Source organism: Lepus europaeus, chromosome 11 (assembly GCF_033115175.1).
Source record: "Lepus europaeus isolate LE1 chromosome 11, mLepTim1.pri, whole genome shotgun sequence".
NCBI lineage: Eukaryota > Metazoa > Chordata > Mammalia > Lagomorpha > Leporidae > Lepus > Lepus europaeus.
This window is the reverse complement of record NC_084837.1, coordinates 14,197,044-14,217,436: the sequence shown is the minus strand read 5'-3', so window position 1 is coordinate 14,217,436 and position 20,393 is coordinate 14,197,044. Positions and strand designations below refer to the sequence as shown.

Genomic DNA, 20,393 nt, shown 5'->3' with positions numbered 1-20,393 from the left:
TTCCACCTGCTGGTTCACTGCACAGATGGCTGCAAAGGCCCGAGCTGGGCCAGGCCAGGGTCTCATCTGGTCTCCCACTTGGGTGGCAGGGGCCCAGACACTTGGGCCATCCTTTTGCTGCATTTCCCAGCCTATTAACAGGGAGCTGGATTGGAAATGAAGCAGCTGGGACATGAACCCACGCCCATGTGGGATGCCGGTGTTATAGGGGTGGCTTTACTAGCTATACCAAAATGTTGTCCTGGGCACCAAATATTTAATTATAGCTAGGAGGACAGTGAGATTAGGAATATATAGAGTGCATAAGTATTTGGGAAATGAATCTGATTTTAGATATACTGGCATTAAGTGCTAATGATAGTTTGAGTAGTTGTATACCATTTGCAATTGGGAGTTGTAGGCTTATCACTTAAGAGATAAAGATTTAAAGATGTAGACCTAGAGGTCTTAAGTATAGAGATGCTGTGGGAATGGATGACACTGCACTGATACTTGATTTAGAAAAGATAATTTGTTTTAGAAAAATGACTGTTGACAGAAACTTGGAGAATGGCCAGTGAAGGATATGAAGATGAACTAGTAGAAGACCTACTTGTTTTTAGGTAGAGGAGCATGGGTAGGTACAGCATTAGGGAAGCTGGGGGAAGTAATGAATAAGTGATAATGATGCTACAGAAATTAAATAGGACTAAGGAATCACAGCATGTGGAATATACAAGAATGATGATGACTTTTATAAGAAAAATTTCAGTACGTGGAAGATTTTATGTATTAGGTGAGCTGATGAATTTAAGGTTTTTCTGGCATTTGAAGGGGAACAAGGTAGTGGCACACTAAGGGTAAATGGAGTTATGTTGCAAGTACTACGTGAGAGCCATATTTAAAACTTTCTTAGTCTTTTTTAATTTTTTATTTTTTTCCCCAATTATATGAAAGAGTTACACAGAGAGAGAGGAGGAGAGGCAGAGAGAGAGGTCTTCCATCCGCTGGTTCACTCCTCAATTGGCTGCAACAGCTGGAACTAAGCCAATCCAAAGCCAGGAACCAGGAGTTTCTTCTGGGTCTCCCACGTGGGTGCAGTGGCCCAAGGACTTGGGCCATTTTCCACTGCTTTCCCAGGCCACAGCAAGAACTGGAATGGAAGTGGAGCAGCTGGGACTCGAACTGTCGCCCATATGGGATGTGGACACTGCAATCGGTGGCTTTACCTGCTGTGCCACAGCGCCGGCCCCTTTTCTTACTCTTAACTGCTGAATGGCCTTGAAACAGAAGAGCCTAAGGGCCAGAAAACTTAAAAGTTGGGTCAGTTTTTGGTCAAACGTGAAATATAAATGGACAAAATTTAGTTTTAACATGGAGTTTTACTGATAAATGTAAGACACCAAAAACATAAAATAACTGGAAATGTTGGGTGTCACAAGAAAAACTGATGAAAAATGCAGTCTGTGAGATAAGTTTTAACATGAGTTCTGAAGAAAATAGGCCTTTGAAGAGGGGATAAAGGCCATACCAGTTGTATTAATAATAATACATGTATGCTTTTATGTGTATGTATATAGCTATATATATACAGAGAGGGAAAGAGACAGAAATTTTTGGCAGATCTTTTTTTTTTTTTTTTAATTTTTGACAGGCAGAGTGGACAGCGAGAGAGAGAGAGACAGAGAGACAGAGAGAAAGGTCTTCCTTTTTTCCGTTGGTTCACCCCCCAGTGGCTGCTGCGGCCGGCGCACCGCGCTGATCTGAAAGCAGGAGCCAGGTGCTTCTCCTGGTCTCCCATGCGGTTGCAGGACCCAAGGACTTGGGCCATCCTCCACTGCACTCCTGGGCCACAGCAGAGAGCTGGACAGGAAGAGGAGCGACCGGGACTAGAACCCTGGGTGCTGGCACCGCAGGCGGAGGATTAGCCTATTGAGCTGTGGCGCCGGCCGGCAGAGCATTTTAAGAATAAAATAGAAAACAAATAAAATAGAAATGAATAAAATAAAAATCTTAGTGATAGAAATAGATGATAGATACATGCATTTCTTATTAGTTTCTTATTAGATTATTAGACTGAGCCGTCTGTTCAGGAGAGACAGCAAATATAAATAAGAGTATTAACATCTGGTGTTACCGTTCTGATGGTTAAATTTACAGAGTTGAGTGTGACTGACATTTTTGCTGCTTAAAATTTTTATTCATCCTGTGCCTTAGAGATTTTATGTATTTCCTCTGTGATGTTGTGTTTCTAATCCATAATTAGGAAGGCAAGGTTTCTGAAATTGGGGTCTGTGCATCACCCAATGTATATGTAAATAGTCCAAATTCATACACTCCTCTTGCATTGAATCAATATTGTTGAAGATGGAGTGCAAGTAGCTGCATTTTTAGATTTCCTAGGTGGTTTTGAGACTCAGTCTTCTAATGTCTTAAAAGTTTGGTAATTTTACTAAAAAATATTTATGTGTAGTGTATTCATTTTCTGATGTCAGCCTGTGGGACTCTGGGTGGGATTCTTAATCTTTGGGATTTGATTTCCTCATAGGGTATAATGCACTGTGTATTGAAAGATTCTAGTTAATATTCTATAGAGAAATACTCTCTATACAACTGAATTAGCATTTTACGGAGTTTTGGAGGCTTGCTTTATGCTTCAGAATTAGTTTGTTGTAGGAGTTAAATTTTGATAGGTATGCTAAAAGTTTGATTTGAGAAATAATATTTTTATTTCTGTATACTGAGTCTGTTAAATTCCAGATAGGCATTATTCTTCATACCTTTACTATATTTTTTTCCTAATCCAATATCCTGACAATTGAGAAGCAGCAGTCACAGGGCCTGCCCATGACCAGTACTCTAGGAGGTAGTGGATAGATGCCCATATTTGTACCTAACATAGTAAATGCATGGCATATAGAGTTAATTAAAAGCAGAATTGGTGCAGTTATCTGAAAGGATCAGTGGTGTGTACTTAGTGAGTTCCTGTAACAGGGACACTTCAAAAAGTTACCAGAAAATGCGTACTGTGAAGATTATGGATGTCAGTGGTTTTTTTTTTTTTTTTTTTTTGGCACTAAAATAAGCTTAGTTTTAGTTGCCTTTTTGCACCAACTTTTTGCAACTCCTGTATATATTTTTGGCATACTTGGAGGGAGGGTAGAGGAAAGAAATGGAAAGCACTTAGCTTTGTGGATTAAAATAAGAAAACATTGCCTTGTCAGCTGAAAGCACTCAGGTCACAGGACCTGCCTAAATACCCTTCTACTCATCTTGGCAATAGCAGTAGGGTAATTTGTCTCTTGATATGTTTTTGTATGTTCATAAATATTATGGAAGATGAATTTACATTTATTTTATAAAATATGAATGATTTTTAGTAAAATTTATTTGAAAGTTTATTCAGTTGTCTTTGTAAAAGGAATTGAGTGAGGTGTTTTATATTTTAGGTTAAAAATCTGTAAGAGCCTGATTTTAGAATTCACCAGCTCCTCAGAAGTTTGGCGAAATATGGTATGTTTACATTTTTTTGTTTTTGTTTGTTAAGAATTCATATTGCATGAATATCTTAATGTCATGGTTAGAATAATGACAAATGCGTTCAGCAAATTTGGACGCTTGCCATTTTTAAAGCAGTGTGCTAGGTACTAAATAACTATATAGGTAGGCTGTATGCAGGACCCAACTGGATTGCATAAAGAATTTAGAAGATTAGTGTGTGCCATGAGAAGTAAAAATAGTATTTATAAGAGGATTGAGGGGACAGGTTTGGCTGTTGGGCTATGAATATTAATAATAGCTTTAATTTATGATTTCGTTATTTGCCAGACATTGTTTAGATGTTAGTTCATTCATCTTCATGACAGTCCTTACAACATCTTAGTTCTACGAATAGGAATACTAAGATTCAGAGAGGTTAAGTAACTTGCCCAAGATTTCCCAGCTACTGAATGGCCAAACCAGGGACATGAATACCTGTTTGGAGCTGGTTTGTGTTCTGTTAAGCATTGGACCTCATAAAAGAGGAGTCTGGAAGAGATGTTTTGACTTTGTATATTTTAATATACGTATAGCTCTTTAATTTGGCTTCAGTTAGTCAATTGAAAGATATTTTAACTTTCTTATTTTTGTGTTTATAAGATGTGAAGTTAGTGTTATTTGTATCTTCCAGATCACGTACACTGTTAGTTTCATCAACGCTTAAGAGGAAACTCACTGTTTTGACTCCATTCTTTTCAGAAATGCTGTTGCTTCTTTCCCATGTGACCTCAGTAATGCATAGGTTCTTAATAAGACATGTAATTATGTCAGTCAAATTTAATTACAAAGTACTTCAAAAAATTAGTGGGAAATGGAATTAAAAGAAGTTTGTTTTGGTGCAGAAGTTTTTTAATTCCATGTATACTTTTTTCCTAATTCACATTTTTCATGAACTTTTAAAAACTCCCCTCATTTCCTCATAATGCTTTGATGTCAAAATATTTTGTACCAATTTTTGCGTATCTTTTAAATCCATTTTCCATGAACTTTTTGAAGTATTCTCATGGTTTTATAGCGATTGTAAGTCCTATTTATGGGCATTTCCTGAGATTATTTACATATACTCAGACAACTCCTCACCCTCATCTGGATTTAAAGCCCAGTGTTCATAGCTGTGGAAGTACAGGCTCAAGCATTGATGTGTCAGCACTTCTCTACGGGTTCTCAGATACCTTGATGTTTTTTTATTTGGCTCTGGGTCCATGCTGGTAACTGCCTTCTATGCTTGTCTGTTGTTTGAACGCATTAATTATGAAAGATCATTCCCTTCTAATTTTCTCATCTTCCCTTAGTTGCTTCTCAGATAGTGCCTGAATAATGCAGTTCAGTAGGGGAATTACAAGAGGAAAAACTAATAGTTTGAAAGGATCTCTTGATATGAGGCTATTATCACATGTTTCCTGTGCTTGCCAAAACCTATATAGTATAATTAAGGAGATCTGCAAAATTTGGACCATGACAATTAGGAAAATTTAGCTGAGGCCACCTTAAAAGGGGGTAAAAGATAACTTGGTTGAAAGGAGGATATAATTTCATAGTTTTATCATAATCTTTCATGAAATTCAATCTAATGAGTTTGACTGGAAAGACTAGAACGTATTTTCATGCAGTAACCAAGGAGTTTTGGCTAATGTGTGGTGAATCTACTTAAATATGGAATAAGTAACACTTTGGTTTGTATATGTGTGTGTGTATGTATATAACTATTCCTTTAAACATTTGCATTTTTGGTGATTTGTTTTCTCCATCTGTTTAAGAACCCTATCACTAAAATGTGTCACATTGAACCTATTGCCATAATTTTGAGGTCTCAATCCATGTCCTAATTTTTTTGCTCTTACATTAAGTACTGAAACTAAACCAAAATAAAAATTCAGCCTCCAAAACTCAAACTTCTTTAGTTCAGTAAATATGCATTTTATTACTAGCTTCACCACTAATTCTAAAATCTTGGGCAAGTCAGTTAATCACTCTGAGGCTGCTTGATTTTTTAAAGTTCTTACATATGATTACATATGATCTACCTTTATTAGTTAGTCAAGTTGTCTTGAGATTCAAGGTAATTACCAAGCAGAGTGCTTTGTAAACTCTTAACATTACAGAGAAGTACAAGGGATTATCACAGATTGAGTTTCCTTTGTCTGAAATAGTTGAGACCAGAAATGCTATATTTCTGAGTTGTTCGGATTTTGAATACTTGTATAGACTTTATTGGTTGAAAAATTCTATAATTTGAAAATCCAAAATGCTCCCAATAAGCCCTCAGAAAACTTTGTATTTAGGAGCATTTTGGCTTTTCAGGTTAGGGATGTTCAACCTATACCATGTTTTCTCAATGAAAATATCATTTAAGAAAACAAAATGCTGAAGAATAGTTCTCTGTAGTAATTATTCTTCTGATGAATTTTGCATTGACACCTAATTTAAAGTTTCAAATTATTATTTGAACAATGAATTGGATTTATATATTAAAGTGTTCTAACTAAAGATTTGTTTAATTTATTAGAGTTATTAAGCCTACGCTCAGATCAAGTTAGCAGCTAGACTGGTGTGCCAACCTGTTTTTAATCAGTGACTCAAAGCTGTGATCACCCTGATGTCACCGAATGGCCACAGCTTGTAAAAGGTAATTTTGAATGTTATGTTAGAGCCTTTAAAAGGCTGCCATTGTAAAGTGAAATACATGCTATAAAAATGAAGAAAATGTGTAGTTGGCAGAAACACTGCCAAGAATAGTGGACCTAAGAGTTGATTTATTTCTTCATTTAATCTCATTCTGAAATATTTTTTTTTCCCCCTCATTCAGAATATCAGTAGCCACCACCGAAGACTTATCTGTGTGGATAAACAGGAAAGCATTTCTCAAAAAATTTCAAGTTGTAACATATAAACATTTTATTATATACATGGTAAAGGAAATTTGTAATATTTCTTAATAAACATTTTTTAAAGTGTGTCTTTTACATGGTGGGTGTTTTAATTAAGATACTTTTCTAGAAATTTTTATAACTTTAATAAAACTAGTATACTTTTCTCTCCTAGAGAGTTACAGTGGAGGTAAAAGGAGTGGCTTGCAGGATGGAGAAGCTGCACCCAGTATTATTGGAAGTGAGCCACCATTTGAATTTGCTAGCTAATGCTGCAGTATTCAGATTAGTGGGTGTTTTGTGATCATACTTTTTGCTGTTCAAATCAAGACTTAAAATTGAGACTTTCCTAAGCTGTATTTTCTATTTTTCTAATACTACTTAGTTATGGCTTCATTTTTAAAATTTTCTTTCTGCTTTGTTACTCTGCTAGTTTAGGATAACAGTGGCTTTTAAAAAAAATTTGGTAAAATTATGAGCACATAGTGGATTGTAACTCCCAACATCTTAGCAGTAAAGAATAAATAAGCTCTGAAGGAGCCAAAGTAGAGTGTGGGAACTGTTGTATGAGAGGGTCTTCAAAAAATTCATGTCCTGAAAAAACATGTAAAAATTTAAAAGTTTTTCTGTATCAGAATTGTAATTCCATTTTTCCACAAAGTTTTCGAAGTGCCTTTGTGTGTTTCATAGTTTGAAGAGTATGGATCCTAACTTTAGGACAATTTTTGGTAACTTTAAAATATTATTGAAATTTTAAGCAGGGTGACTAGAAATTTATTGAGAAATGGATCATTAATACTGCAAGAAGAGTGTTTATTCTCTTATAATTTTCTTTTGATTTAAAAAACATTTCCTATTTGAATAGAAAGTAATATTCTATATATGAGACCCAGAATAGATTTATTTTAAGGAAATAATTTTTCAATTTTTTCTTATTGTTTTGTTCTTTTTCTAGACTGGATTGGTTTAAATTATTTGGTTTGACTCATAGATGGTTTTTAGTAACTCACTTTAACATACGTAAATATTAAGTAATTATCTAGTATAACAATAGTGACATTTTTATACTAGTGATCACATACTGTTTAGGGAAAAGAAATTGGGAAAAATTGATGTTTAGCTTTATCTATGTCCTGTTTCAGAATCTCAAGACTTTGCAACAGTTATATGTTTTACTTTTGAGGCTTGAGCTTGTTTTCCTTTTTGGCTGTGTCTTTTGTTTTTTGCAGTACTATTTTGATTTTCCTATCATTAAGTCCCATTTTCCCCCCACGTTGCCCTGATAATTTTTAAAGTTTGATGCCTACATATTTGAAAGCTTCTAATCTGCCTGTCTTCCCTCAGTGCCAGCACTAGTTTAGTTTTTGTTTTGCAAGCCAGCTCTGCCTCTTTATAGTATGGTATCTGATGCTTAGGGGGTCATACTTTCAAAAATGAATCAGCTGGTACATGGGCTTATCATTAGTTTTTAGCTCTTCTGTCTAAAAGATACTAGTTTGAAGGCAATCTTGGGGTACTTACCCTACAAGGCTGGTGGAGACCAGGTGTGTCACAGAGGTGATTTGCTTGATCCCTGGGGAGAGGGTAGTGTGAAATTTTTGCATTGTGTAACTTCAAAGTCACTGCCACCTCCAGCATGCTCCGGTTTTTAGTTCTTAAACAATTTTCTATAAAATTTAAAATTTAAATATACTGGAAAGATCTAAAATAAATATTTGAGCTGCTGGAGTTATTGTGTCCTTCGAATATGAATAGACTGCAGTGAGTGTAACTTTGAAACCCTAATAAAAAATTTTTTTTTGAAGCCAATAAATTTAGGAAACATTTTCTTCTAATGACTCTGATTTTAAAATTCTTTTAAGGTTTTTTTTTTTTTTTTAAAGTTGGATATCTGAAGTCTGATAAATTCACAAATCAAGCCTTTATAGTACCAATTTGATATACAGGTTTTGACTTTAAAGAAAATTTTTTTAACCTTTATTACGAATTTGAAACAGTAGAAATTGGTATTATGTTGCTGTTCATTTTTTAAAATAAATTTATATATTTTTTATTTGTAAGAGTAACAGTTTGAGAGAAAGAGAGATCTTCTGTCTGCTGATTTGCTCCCACAGTGGCTGCAATGGCCAAGGCTGGGCCCAGCTGAAGCCAGGAGCCTCATCGAGGTCTCCCACATGGCTGGTAGAATCTCAGACACTTGGACCATCATCTGCTGCTTTTTCCAGGCCGTTAACTGGGAGCTTGATTGGAAGTAGAGCAGCTGGGACACAAACTGGAACCCATATGAGCTGCCAGCTTTGCAGGTGGTGGCTTTACCCACTGCAACACAACACCAGCCGCTGTTGGATTACTTTACAGCAGTGGTTGACTAATGCTGTTTATAAAAATGAATAAGGTAACAGGCTTTTTTTTTTTTTTTTTAATACTGTAATAGTCATGGAAAATATGGGTTTGTGTCCTTCAAAATGAAAGTGAAAACCTTCCTTAGAATTTTCAATATTTCTACCTTAAGTAATAGCAGTACATTCAGAGGTATCAAAGTAACTGACAACTATTTAAAACTGAATTAATTGACAATTATTCAGAGCTAACTTCAGTAGCCCAGACAGTATACTTCAGATAGGTAGTACATCCTGCTAGTGTGTTTTTAGAGAGACCCAATTTCGTTGTGGAATCAAGATAATCATGATTAGAATGGTACATCTCACTGAGGCTGTTAGATTTTAGTTTGAGTTATTTAGTACAGAGATTGGCAAGCTTTTTTGTTAAGGGCTAGATAATAAATATTTTAGGCTTTGTGGACCATATGGTCTCTGCCACAGATAGTCACTCTTGCTTTTTAAGAGTAAAATCATCCTTAGATAATACCTAATAGAACTTTATTTACAAAAACAGCTGGTGTCCCAAGCTTTAGTTTGTCTAACTTAGCAGTAGTTTGTTAACCATTTTGAATATCATTTTATTAATATGGATAACCAAAATTGGGCAAAAGGAAGCTTCATAAAATAAAAGCTTGTTTGTTTTTATTATAAATATTCAACTGTAAATAATTATGATTTATAGTGGTTTATCTGTTGGTATCTGACTAATGTTAACAGTTTCCTTTCCTTGAAGATAATGCATAATGTTTTATATTAGTCCATTACTTTACATGTATTGTATGGTAAGCTGATCTGACCACGTTTTTATCATTTGAAATGTTTATTTTAAAAACAATTGTGTCTAGTGCTTATATTTTATTCTTCAACCTGTCTTTCCAAGTTATATGTTTACCCCTTTTTAGAAAATGGTGGAATATTTTGCTAACTTTTTCTTCAATTGCATTTTACAGATCACCAGGAGAACCTCAGTCTGACGACATTGAAGCTAGCCGAATGTAAGTATGACTTGTTTACATTGCCCTAGACAGCTTTGAATATTATCACATTACTTGAAAATAATTTCTAGTTAAAATAGTTTAAAAGTAAATTTGGACATAGAAACATACTTTCTTTTTTTCTTATCAAATACCTCAAAACCTTGGTAAGAAGTCACTAGATTTCTACACTTATAATTTCATGCTCTTGAATTCTTATCTTTTTGCTTTATTCTTTGTGTGGTAGAAGGGAGGTTGACAAAGAAGTTGATTTTAATAATCTAGTGCCATTTGTGTATAAGGCATCAGGTATTATGTTTTGGGTACAGAGATGCATAAGAATTAGTTCCTGCTTTGCAGAAATTTAAAATATACGCAGATTAAAAGATGCAGAAACAGTTTCATTCACTGAGGCAGAATGGTCACCAGAGTGTACCCTGGACATAAAGTTCTGGAATAAGCAGGTATGCACTAAGAACCTAATTCTGAAGGGAGGGAGATAGGGTTAACTAGAGAAGACTAAGTTAAATCTTAATATGTGCCAGGGAATTAGGCAGCTGGAACTGTGAGCTCGATTGTACTAAGCAAAAGTATGAGCAAAGTTATGGAACAGCATAGGGTAGAGGACAGTGGGCAATTGAGGACTTTGAGATCATAGACTGGAAAAGAGGTAAGACAAGATAGAAAAGACTGTAACCGTGGCATGCTTTCTGAAGGGTTTTGGCTTAATCTTACAGACATTTTGGAGTCATAAAGAATTCACTCAGTAGGGGGTAGTAGTGCTGTTAGACATGTATTGATAATAGCTTTAGCAGCAGATAAACAGGATTAAAGTGACATGTGGTTCTTAGGGTGACAAGGACTTCAGTAGTTCAGTCAGCAAAATCATTAACAAGGACAGTAGTACAATATAAATATAAAAATAAATTTTCTAGGTATAAGGCAAATATTTAGAAAGTGAAGTAAGGTTTTATTGATTCGTTTTGAAGACTTAAGAAGTTTAAGATAATAGAGGTGGTAAGGGTTTTTGAGATAGTAAGGATCAGAATGAAAGATACAGTTATTGGGTTTGACCTTGAATAAGAGGAAAGACATTTATCTGAAATTAGAAGAAAGAGGTAAAGATGATACATAATATTAAATGTGTTTGTGCATGAGGGTGAGAAAATCAAGGTTTTTTAAATTGAAAATAGTAGGAAATTATTTTTGGTACTGATGGACATTGTGAATCTTCAAAAAAGGACTGTAGATGTATTTTTCAAATATATATGCCAATGTAACTTCCTATTAAATTTTTAAAAAGTTATAAAATATGTAACCCTCTTCACCATTTAAATGTACAATTTAATGGTGTTGAGTTCATTAATATTGTTCAACCATCATTGCAACAATTCCAACAATGTATCATTTTGCCAAACTTTTTTTTTTTTTAAGATTTATTTATTTATTTGAAAGGCAGAGTTCCAGAGAGAGAGAGAGACAGAGAGAGAGGTCTTCCATCTGGTGGTTCACTCCCCAGATGGCTGCAATGGCCAGATCTGTGCAATCTGAAGCCAGGAGGTTATTTCAGGTCTCCCACGTAGATGCAGGGGCCCAAGGACTTTGGGCCATCTTCTACTGCTTTCCCAGGCCATAGCAGAGACCTGGATCGGAAGTGGAGCAGCTGAGTCTCAAAGTGGTGCCCATATAGGATGTTGGCACTGCAGGCTGTGGCTTTACCTGCTACGCCACAGTGCTGGCCCTTGAAAAAACATTTTTAAGACTTATGGAGTTAAACAAGGTAATACCCTATGCCCCTCTCTGCTGCCAGTCACCATTCTACTTTGTGTCCATGATTTTGACTTGTGAGTACCTCATATAAGTATAATCATGCAGTTTTTATCTCTTGGCAATTGACTTATTTTATTTAGCATAGTGAACTCAAGGTTCATCTGTATTATAGTATGTGTCAAAATTTTCTTTTTATAAGGCTGATTATATTTTATATATATACTGTATATACATTCATCTGTCAATGGATGCTTAGGTTGCTTCCATGTTTTAGCAATTTTGAGTAATGTTACTAAGAACATAGGTGTACTCTTGAAGACTCTGCTTTCAGTTGTTTTGGACATATACCTAAAAAGTTGAATTATTGGATCATATGATAATCTATTTTTAATTTTCTCAGAAACCATTGTATTGTTTTCCACATTGGCTGCACCATTTTACATTCTTACTAACAGTACAGAAAGGTTCCAATTGTTCTATATCTTGTCAACATTTTTTTTGTTTTGTTTCTAGATAGTAGCCATCCTAAGAGAATTGAGTAGGTATTTAATTTTAGTTTAGTGACCATGTAACTTTTTATGAAATATTTTTTAGTTGTGTTTTGTGGAATTGTATAATTAGTACATAGTTAGGGAACTTGTTAATACTGAAAACTTAGAAAGTTACTAAGGGGTATGGATGAACAAGCAGAATGAAGATTGTTGAGAGTCTCATGCCACAGTAGCTAGCTGAAATTAGAAACCTTATCACTCTTGCAGTTGTAAATTTTTTCTCTAGTATCCAGAAGATTACATTATTCCAGGGTTGGGTATTAGCAGAATAGATGGGCTAGAACCACTAGTGGTATGGCACAGGATATTAACATCGGGGTAAGTTTATATGCTTTGGATGAAGGCAGTGGTTGGAGGGTTGTGGTGCCAGATCAAGATGTTCAATTGTTTAATGAAAAACCTGGCTTCTTGAGGTTTAGATGCTAGCAGGATGTTGGGATATGATCTTGTGTTACTCATCTTACAGAAATGTTAATTTGAAAAGCTATCCACACAGAAAAATTCCTTCAGAACTACGAAAATTATTTCAGAGATTACTGGATTTGGCACAGATGCCCCTGCATTTGGCACGGGTGAGGAAAGATACATTAAAGAGAGTAGGAAGGGCAGTGTTAAATTACCTGCATCACTTCTCCCTCAACCCTGGGTAGCAGTATGCAGAGATAATCTCTTTTGGGGGAAAAAGAAGGGCATAAACTTGAAACTTTGTATTTGACTTCAACAATGGTCCTGTTTTGGTAAAGTGGAGGGCCAGGCACGTCCCAGACCCCAAAGTCTTAAGTTTATACCTATGGACTGCGCCTCTTGTCCCACCTTGGCTGAATACCAGACTTCTAGTTCCAGGACAGCCCACTTCTAAGCCAGTCCCTGGAACCTTATCCTCCTTGTGTTCCTTGTTCCTCAGGGTCTTCTTATTCCTCCTTATCCTTCTCGTGTTCCTTGCTTCAGGTCTCAGGGTCTCAGTCAGTCTTATAGACCCTAGTGCTGGGTTGATCCCTTCAAGCTAGGATTATCCCTGAGGACTCAAGTACAAGGCCGGATTCTATGGCCTCAGGATTTATCCCATGGTTCTGTACCTAATCTTCAGGCCAGCACCCACATACCAAACCTCTGAGCTGGTTTTCCTGGATCTAGCCTGTACACTTGACTTATCACCAGTAGATGTGAAACTGCAAACCAGTCTCTCTGGCCTCACGTTCCTGTGGAACCAAAGTACAGATCCACTCCAGAAGACCCTGTGCCAAACCTGCCCCACATACCAAAATTTCAGTACCTCCCTTGCAGAACCTACTCTTGAGGCCAGTCCTTTGGTCTCAGGTTTCAAGCCTGTGCCCCCATGAGGCCAGTACGTTGGACTTAGGTACTAGGCTTGTTGTGGTAGGCCCAGGTGCAAACCCCTTCTAGCACCTGGCTGGTATTACAGATTCAAACTCCCAGCCTACTCCAGCATCAGATCAGCCCATGAGGACCCAGGCTTCAGGCGGGTCCATGTGGACACAGACTATAGGCCCGTGTTCCTGGATCCAATAAATAGGTCCACTTCAGTGCTGTCAGGTTTCATATCCAGATCTGAGTCTTAGACTTAAGACCAGCCTACCCAAAGACTCCAGGAGCAATACTGCCTTTGCACACCAGATGGCCTACCACCAATCTCTGCAGGCCGACTGGTGAAGAACTTTCCCAAAGTCAATCTGTAAAAGATTGAAGTCCCATCTTTTTCAAATACACAGATTTCAATGCATGACCACAGGGATAAAGAACAGTCTGGGAACCATGACACAATCAAAGGAACAATATTACCAGTTTTCAACCCTAAAGAAATGGCAGTTTGTGATCTGCTTGAAAAAGAATTCAGAGAATTTTTTTTTTTTTTAAGATTTTATTTATTTGAGAGGTAGAGTTACAGATAGTGAGAGGGAGAGACAGAGAGAAAGGTCTTCCTTCCATTGGTTCACTCTCCAAATGGCCGCATTGGCTGGAACTATTCTGATCTGAAGCCAGGAGCCAGGAGCCTCTGCCTAGTCTCCCACATGGGTGCAGGGGCCCACGGATTTGAGCCATCTTCTGTTGCTTTCCCAGGCCATAGCAGAGAGCTGGATTGGAAGTGGAGCAGCTGGGACTAGAACCAGTGCCAGTTGTGGATGCCAGCACCGCAGGCAGAGGATTAACCTACTGTACCATGGTGCCGGCCTCCAGATAATTTTTTTAAAGAAGCTCAGTGAATCTTAAACTACAGAGAAACAGAAAACAGTAAATTACCAAAATGAGAAATTTAACTATGAGTTTGAAATTATTAAAAAAGTCAAATTCTGGAGCTGAAAAATACAATGAAAGAAAAAATGCAAAAGAGGGCATCAGCAGTGGAAGAAGAAAAATCTGAATTTAGATTATTTGAAGGTATATAGTTGGTGCTGGTGCTGTGGCATAGTAGGCTAAGCTTCCTCCTGTGGTGCCAGCATCCCATATGGGCACCAGTTCTTGTTCTTGCTGCTCTTCTTCTGATCCAGGTCTCTGCTCTGGCCTGGGAAACCAGTAGAAGATGGCCCAAGTCCTTGGGCCCCTGCACCAATGTAAGAGACCCAGAGGAGGCTCCTGTTGCCTGGCTTCGGATCGGTCCAGCTCCTGCCATTGCAGCCACCTGGGGAGTGAACCAACAGATGGAACACCTCTCTCTCTCTCTCTCTCTCTCTCTCTCTCTCTCTCTCTCTCTCTTTTTCTCTGTAACTCTACCTCATATAAATAAATAAAAATCTTTTTTTTTTTAAGTAGAGAGATATAAAAGAGAAAAGAAAGAAATGGTGAATGCTTACAGGATTTATGGAACAACATCAAAAGGATAAAAAAAGAGTGCAAGAATTTAAAGGAAAAGGGACACAAAGCTTATATTATAATGGTAGGAAGATATCAAGTCCAGTAAAATTCACCATAAGTAAGGTTACATCAAGACATGTAAACAGATTTTCAAAGGTCAGAGGATTTTGACAGCAAAAGAAAAGAAATGGTTCGTGTATTCCAATAAGGCTGTAAGTAGACATCGTGGCATAAATCTTAACAGACCTGGAGAGGGTGGAATGAGACATTTAACCTGTTGAAGTAAAGACTCTCAGCCTAAATAGCTTTCCTGGAAAAACGGTCCTTTAGAAAGGAAGGATAAATAAAAACTTTACTAGAAAAATTAGAGGGAATTTATCACCACCAGACCTGTTTTAAGTACAAAAAGGAATTCTTCAAGCTAGAAGAAGCCAAAAAAGGTCAATGAAAATAAAATGGATATTGTTTCCCAAACTAATTGATAGCAGAACTTTGAATGACACAGTTCTGTCTCTAACTACCACTATCTCATGATAATTATGAGATTAAATGATGTTATATACATAAATCACTAAGTGCTGGTGAATGAATGCTCTGTTTAGCATCTCAACTGTGGCACTACTCTCTACCTTGTTGCCCCTAGAAGAAACTAAGGCGACATGTTCAACTTGTGCTACTTAGCATATTTCCTACAAACTGCTACTTTCCTGTGTTGGTTTCCTCTTCATTTTTGCTACTGCTACATTCTTGCCTACAGCACTATAACAGTCATTACCTAACTAGATTGCCTGCCTCTAGTTTTGAGCACTTTTGTTCCCCAGTTTAGTAAATGGAAGTATTGTAAAAGCAAATTTGATTAGTCATTTACCTGTTTAAAACCCTTTAGTGGCTAACTGCATCTTTTCTTAGCTATTGGTTTATGAATTTTATGAAATTACTGGCAAAGTGAAGTGTCTGCAGTTTTATGGATAGAAGGTCATTAGTTTTTATTAAATTTTTTCTCCGTGGGCTAAAATCAAAATTCTCTGTCCTAGCTTTTGAGTTCTCTCATGATGTAGCTTCTCCCTGCTTTTCCATTTTCATATTTTTTTATACTTCTGTTAGATTTCAGGCTCTTTAACTGCTTGTAGGTGTCCTATTCTCCTTTTCTTTACTCCACTCATTTTCCTCTATCTAAAATGTTCTTCCCACACTTGTTATTAGCTGCTAGTCATTTTTTATGATTCATCTTTACTAAATTGCCCCTTTATATTATCATGTCTCCATAGTCATCCTTAAGATATTAAAATTATCTGACTTTCTCCTTTAAACATTAAGTTCCTTGAGCTCATTTTAAATAGCCTGAGGAGCTGGGATTGTACCAGAGTCTCAAGCAGAGTTAGATCTTTAGTGGGGTAGACAATTGAAAATCATATTGCTCAAGCCTTAAGAAAATGAAATTGTCCCAAGAGAAAGTATCTAATGGCAGGAGTCCCTGGGACATACAGATATTTCTGGATTTGGAAAGGAATTCTGAAAACAGCTAGTAAGAAAGGAGAAAACTGAGAAATAGTGTGCTCAGAGCCCAAAGTCAGTAATTTACATGAAGTCTCTATATTCTTAGCAAGTTCAGGTAAATTAAGTAGTGAAATGTGATTATTTCTCTAGAACAGTTTCTGCGTTCCCAGATACAGAAGGTAGATTGTTTATTCAGTAACCCCTGGACTTGTTACTTTCCCATATTTCTGCTTTGAATTGTTACCATTTTTCTCACAGCATAAAATCCCTGCTGCTTTGAAGCTTATGTCTTGTGGCTGTGTCATCCTTTGGTGAGCTCGCAGTCACTGTTTATGTCCTTGAAACTGGTACCTAAGCTTACGCTCTTTCACTCTACCTTAGATATGTTGCCATCTTCATATAATTAACTCCTAACTCTTGCATCTCAACTCAACTCTTTTATCTTTGATAACATTCTCCATTTTACTGATTCTTCCTATATCCCAGGGCATGCCAATCTGAATTACCCCCAAAACATCCTAGTTCAGGTTGCAATCTTTGAATCTGTTTCTGCCATTTGACTGTTTTAATTACTTTATATAAGTGTAGTCATGAAATATTTATCTTTGTGACTGGCTTTTTTTTTTTTTTTTTGTATAGAATGGTATCCTCAAGCATGCTACAGGATTTACTTATTTAAGACTGAATAATGTTGCATTGTATGTATATACCACATTTTCTTTATGTAGTCATTTGTTGCTGGACATTTAGGTAAATTCCACTTCTTGGCTATTGTGGATAATGCTACAATAAATCTGAGTGTATAGCTGTCTCTTTGAGATCCTGTTTTTAAAATCATTTGAATATGTACCTAGAAGTAGCATTACAATATCATGTAAGTCTGTGTTTTTTAAAAGCTGTGCTTTTTTTTTTTACAGTGATTTTAAGCTCATAGCAAAATTGAGAGGATGATAGATTTCCAATACACCTCTCCCCTCACACCTGCACTGACTCCCTATTGCCAACATCCCCCAACAGAATGGTATAGGTGTTACAATCAAGAAACCAAATGGCACATAACATTTACCTATTATGAATAGTTAATTCACAGTCGTTTCTTAGTGTTGTACATTTTATGAGTTGGGTGAAATAACAGGTACCCACCATTATATAAAGTCATATACAATACTTTCACTGCCCTAAAAATCTTGTGTTCTACCTATTTATTGCTCCATCTCCTGATTCTCTGCAGCTCTTGATCCTTTTATTGTCTCTTGAGTTTTGCCTCTTCCAGAACGTCATATACTTGGAATCATTCAGATACGTTGCCTTTTCAGATTGACGTCTTTCACTTAGTAATAAGTGTTCAAATTTCTTCCAGTTCTTTTTATGGCAGTTTATTGATTTAAAGGCAGAGTGACACACACAGCAGGGAGGTTGGGGATCTTCCATCCACTGGTTTATTCCCCAAATGTCTATACCCCAAATATCTATAGACAGTGGTGTCTGGGCCAAGTCAGAGCCAGAAGCCAGGAATCCTTTGTGGTCTCCAACAGCGATGACAGGGCCATCTGCTGCTGTCCTCCTAAGCACATTAGCTGGAAGCTGGATCAGAAGTAGAGAAGCTGGGGCTCAAATTGGCATTCTGATATGGGATTCCAGTGTCACAAGTGGCAGCCTAACACAGTGCCCCACAACACTGGCCTGGTTTTATGACTACTTAGTTTCCTTCTTTTTAGTGCTTAAATATTTCATTTTCCAGAGATGGTACACAGCTTATGTACCATTCACTTAATGAAAGTTATCTTGCTTGTTTCCAGAGATTTGACAGTCATGATAAAGCTGCTGTAACTATCTGTGTGCAGATTCTTGGCTGGACTTAAGTTTTCACCTCCCTTAGGTTAATACTAAGGAGTGATTGCTAGATTTTATGAAAACAATTTTATTTAGTTTTGTAAGAAATGGCCAAACTTTTTCCAAATTGGCTATACCATTTTGCATTTTTTTGTTGTTGTTTGTAAGAGTTTCTGTTGATCGCCATATTCACCAGCATTTGATGTCAGTTTTCTGGATTTTGACCATTCTAATAAAGTATGTAGAGATATCTCATTATTGCTTTAAATTGCATTTCCCCACGGCAGATGGCAGATGATTGGAATATCTTTCATATGCTTAACTGCCATTCTCATGCTTAATTGCTTATCTTCCTTGGTGAAGGATCCCTTTAGGTATTTGACCTATTTTCAAAGTTAGGTTTATTTTAATTGTAGATTTTTAAATTTATTATTATAGATAATAGTCTATCAGATGTATCTTCTGCAAATATGTTCTCCTTGTCTTTGGTTTGTCTTTTCTTTTTGTTGACAGTGTCTTTTTTTCAGAGTGGGGATTTTTTTTAAAAGATTTATTTATTTATTTAAAATGCAAAGTTACAGAAAGAGAGAGAGGTCTTCCATTTGCTGATCCACTCTGCAGATGACCACAACAGCCAGAGCTGCGCAGATCTGAAGCTGGGAACCAGGAGCCTCTTCTGGGTCTCCCACACTAGTACAGGGGCCCAAGGAATTGGGCCATCCTCTACTGTTTTCTGAGGCCACAGCAGAGAGCTAGATCAGAAGTGGAGCATCCAGGACTTGAACCGGAGCCCATATGGGATGCCAGCACTGTAGGCTGCGGCCTCACCAGCTATGCCACAGTGCTGGCCTGCCCTTTTTCTAGTTTCCTTAGACAGTAGCTTATATGATGCATTTTTGGATCTTCTACAATACATACTTCAGTGGTCGATTTTTTATGTCTAAAAGACTGTTTTCACTGTGTTCCATAAATGTTGAAAATTGTGTTTTCATTCAGGTCAAACAGTTTTATATTTCCTGAAGTTTCTTTTTTAAATCGTGTTCTTTTGAAATTGTGAAGCATGGTTTTTAATATCTAAGTATTTTGGAATGTTCTAGTTACCTTTCTGTTACTGTTTTCTATCTGAATTACATTTTGGATTTAGAGTAGACATTTTATATGATGTCTCTTCTTTTAAATTTCTTAAAGTGTGTTTTGTGTGCCAGAATGCAGTCTGCTTTGGGAGAATGCTCCATGTAACCTTAAGACTGTGAGTAATATTCTGTTGTTGCATGAATTGGTCTGTACGTATCAGTAAAGTCCACTTGATCGATCTTGGCAGATTTAATTAACTACTGATTTCTACCTCCTGAATTTGTCCATTTCTCATCAAGGTGTATTGAAGTCTTCAACTATAATAATTTGTTTACATCTTTCTCCTTTGGTCAGTTTTTTCTTGTATATTTTGGTAACTGTTGTTAGTTGCATAAAATTAAGAATTGTTGTCTTCTTGGAGTATTGTCCTTCTTTATCCTGGTTAAATTTACTTTCTTTGAAGTCTGCTCAGTCTGAGATTTATATATAGTTACTCCTACATTGTTTTTATTGCTGTCAGTATGGTATATCATACTGTTTTAATCTATATGCATCTGTGTTTAAAGTAAGTTTCTTGTTTACAATATACTTGGATCTTATGTTTTGATTGATAATTTCTGCCTTTTTAAATGTTGCATTTAGACCACCTTTGTGTGGTGTCTATTGACAGTTGGGTTAATGTCTTTTAAATTTGTTAATATTTCTTATTCTGTGGTCCTTGTGTTCTTTGTTTATATATTTATCTTCCATGTGTTTTCTGACTTATGGTTTAAATGGGACACTCCCCTCCCCAAGATTTTTGAGCTTCTCTCAGATCTTCATGTGAGTATTAGGGGCACAAGCACTTGGGCCGTCTTCAGCTGCTTTTCTGAAGCCGTTAGCAAGAATCTGGATCAGAAAGTGAAGCAGCTGAGAAAACCGGTGCTTGTATGGGATTCTGGCATTGCAGGCAGTGGCTTTACCCTATGCTACAACACTGGCCCTAAATTGAACATTTTACAAAGATTCCAGTTTCTTTTCTTTCTTAATATGTCATCTTTTAAAAATTTTGTTTTACTGATTGACATAGAGTTTGCTTTGAATATTTACAAGTAATCCAAGGCTACTTTGAAAGAA

The 20,393-nt window shown here is 36.5% G+C and overlaps 1 protein-coding gene across 7 annotated transcripts in view; it reads left to right on the top strand.

The window, feature by feature from the left end:
* The window catches only part of UBE3A (ubiquitin protein ligase E3A), a 117,490-nt gene that overhangs the window by 29,885 nt on the left and 67,212 nt on the right, over positions 1-20,393 (top strand). For 3 of the 7 annotated variants that reach the window (XM_062205023.1, XM_062205017.1, XM_062205018.1), the window contains 3 exons: positions 3,429-3,492; positions 6,026-6,145; positions 9,718-9,762. In XM_062205023.1, coding sequence (XP_062061007.1) covers positions 6,126-6,145; positions 9,718-9,762 — 65 coding nt within the window. In that variant the 5' untranslated portion in view covers positions 3,429-3,492; positions 6,026-6,125. Of the gene's footprint in view, positions 1-3,428; positions 3,493-6,025; positions 6,146-8,611; positions 8,782-9,717; positions 9,763-20,393 lie in introns of all 7 variants that reach the window. The other 4 variants (XM_062205020.1, XM_062205021.1, XM_062205019.1 and 1 more) reach the window with 3 other exon arrangements.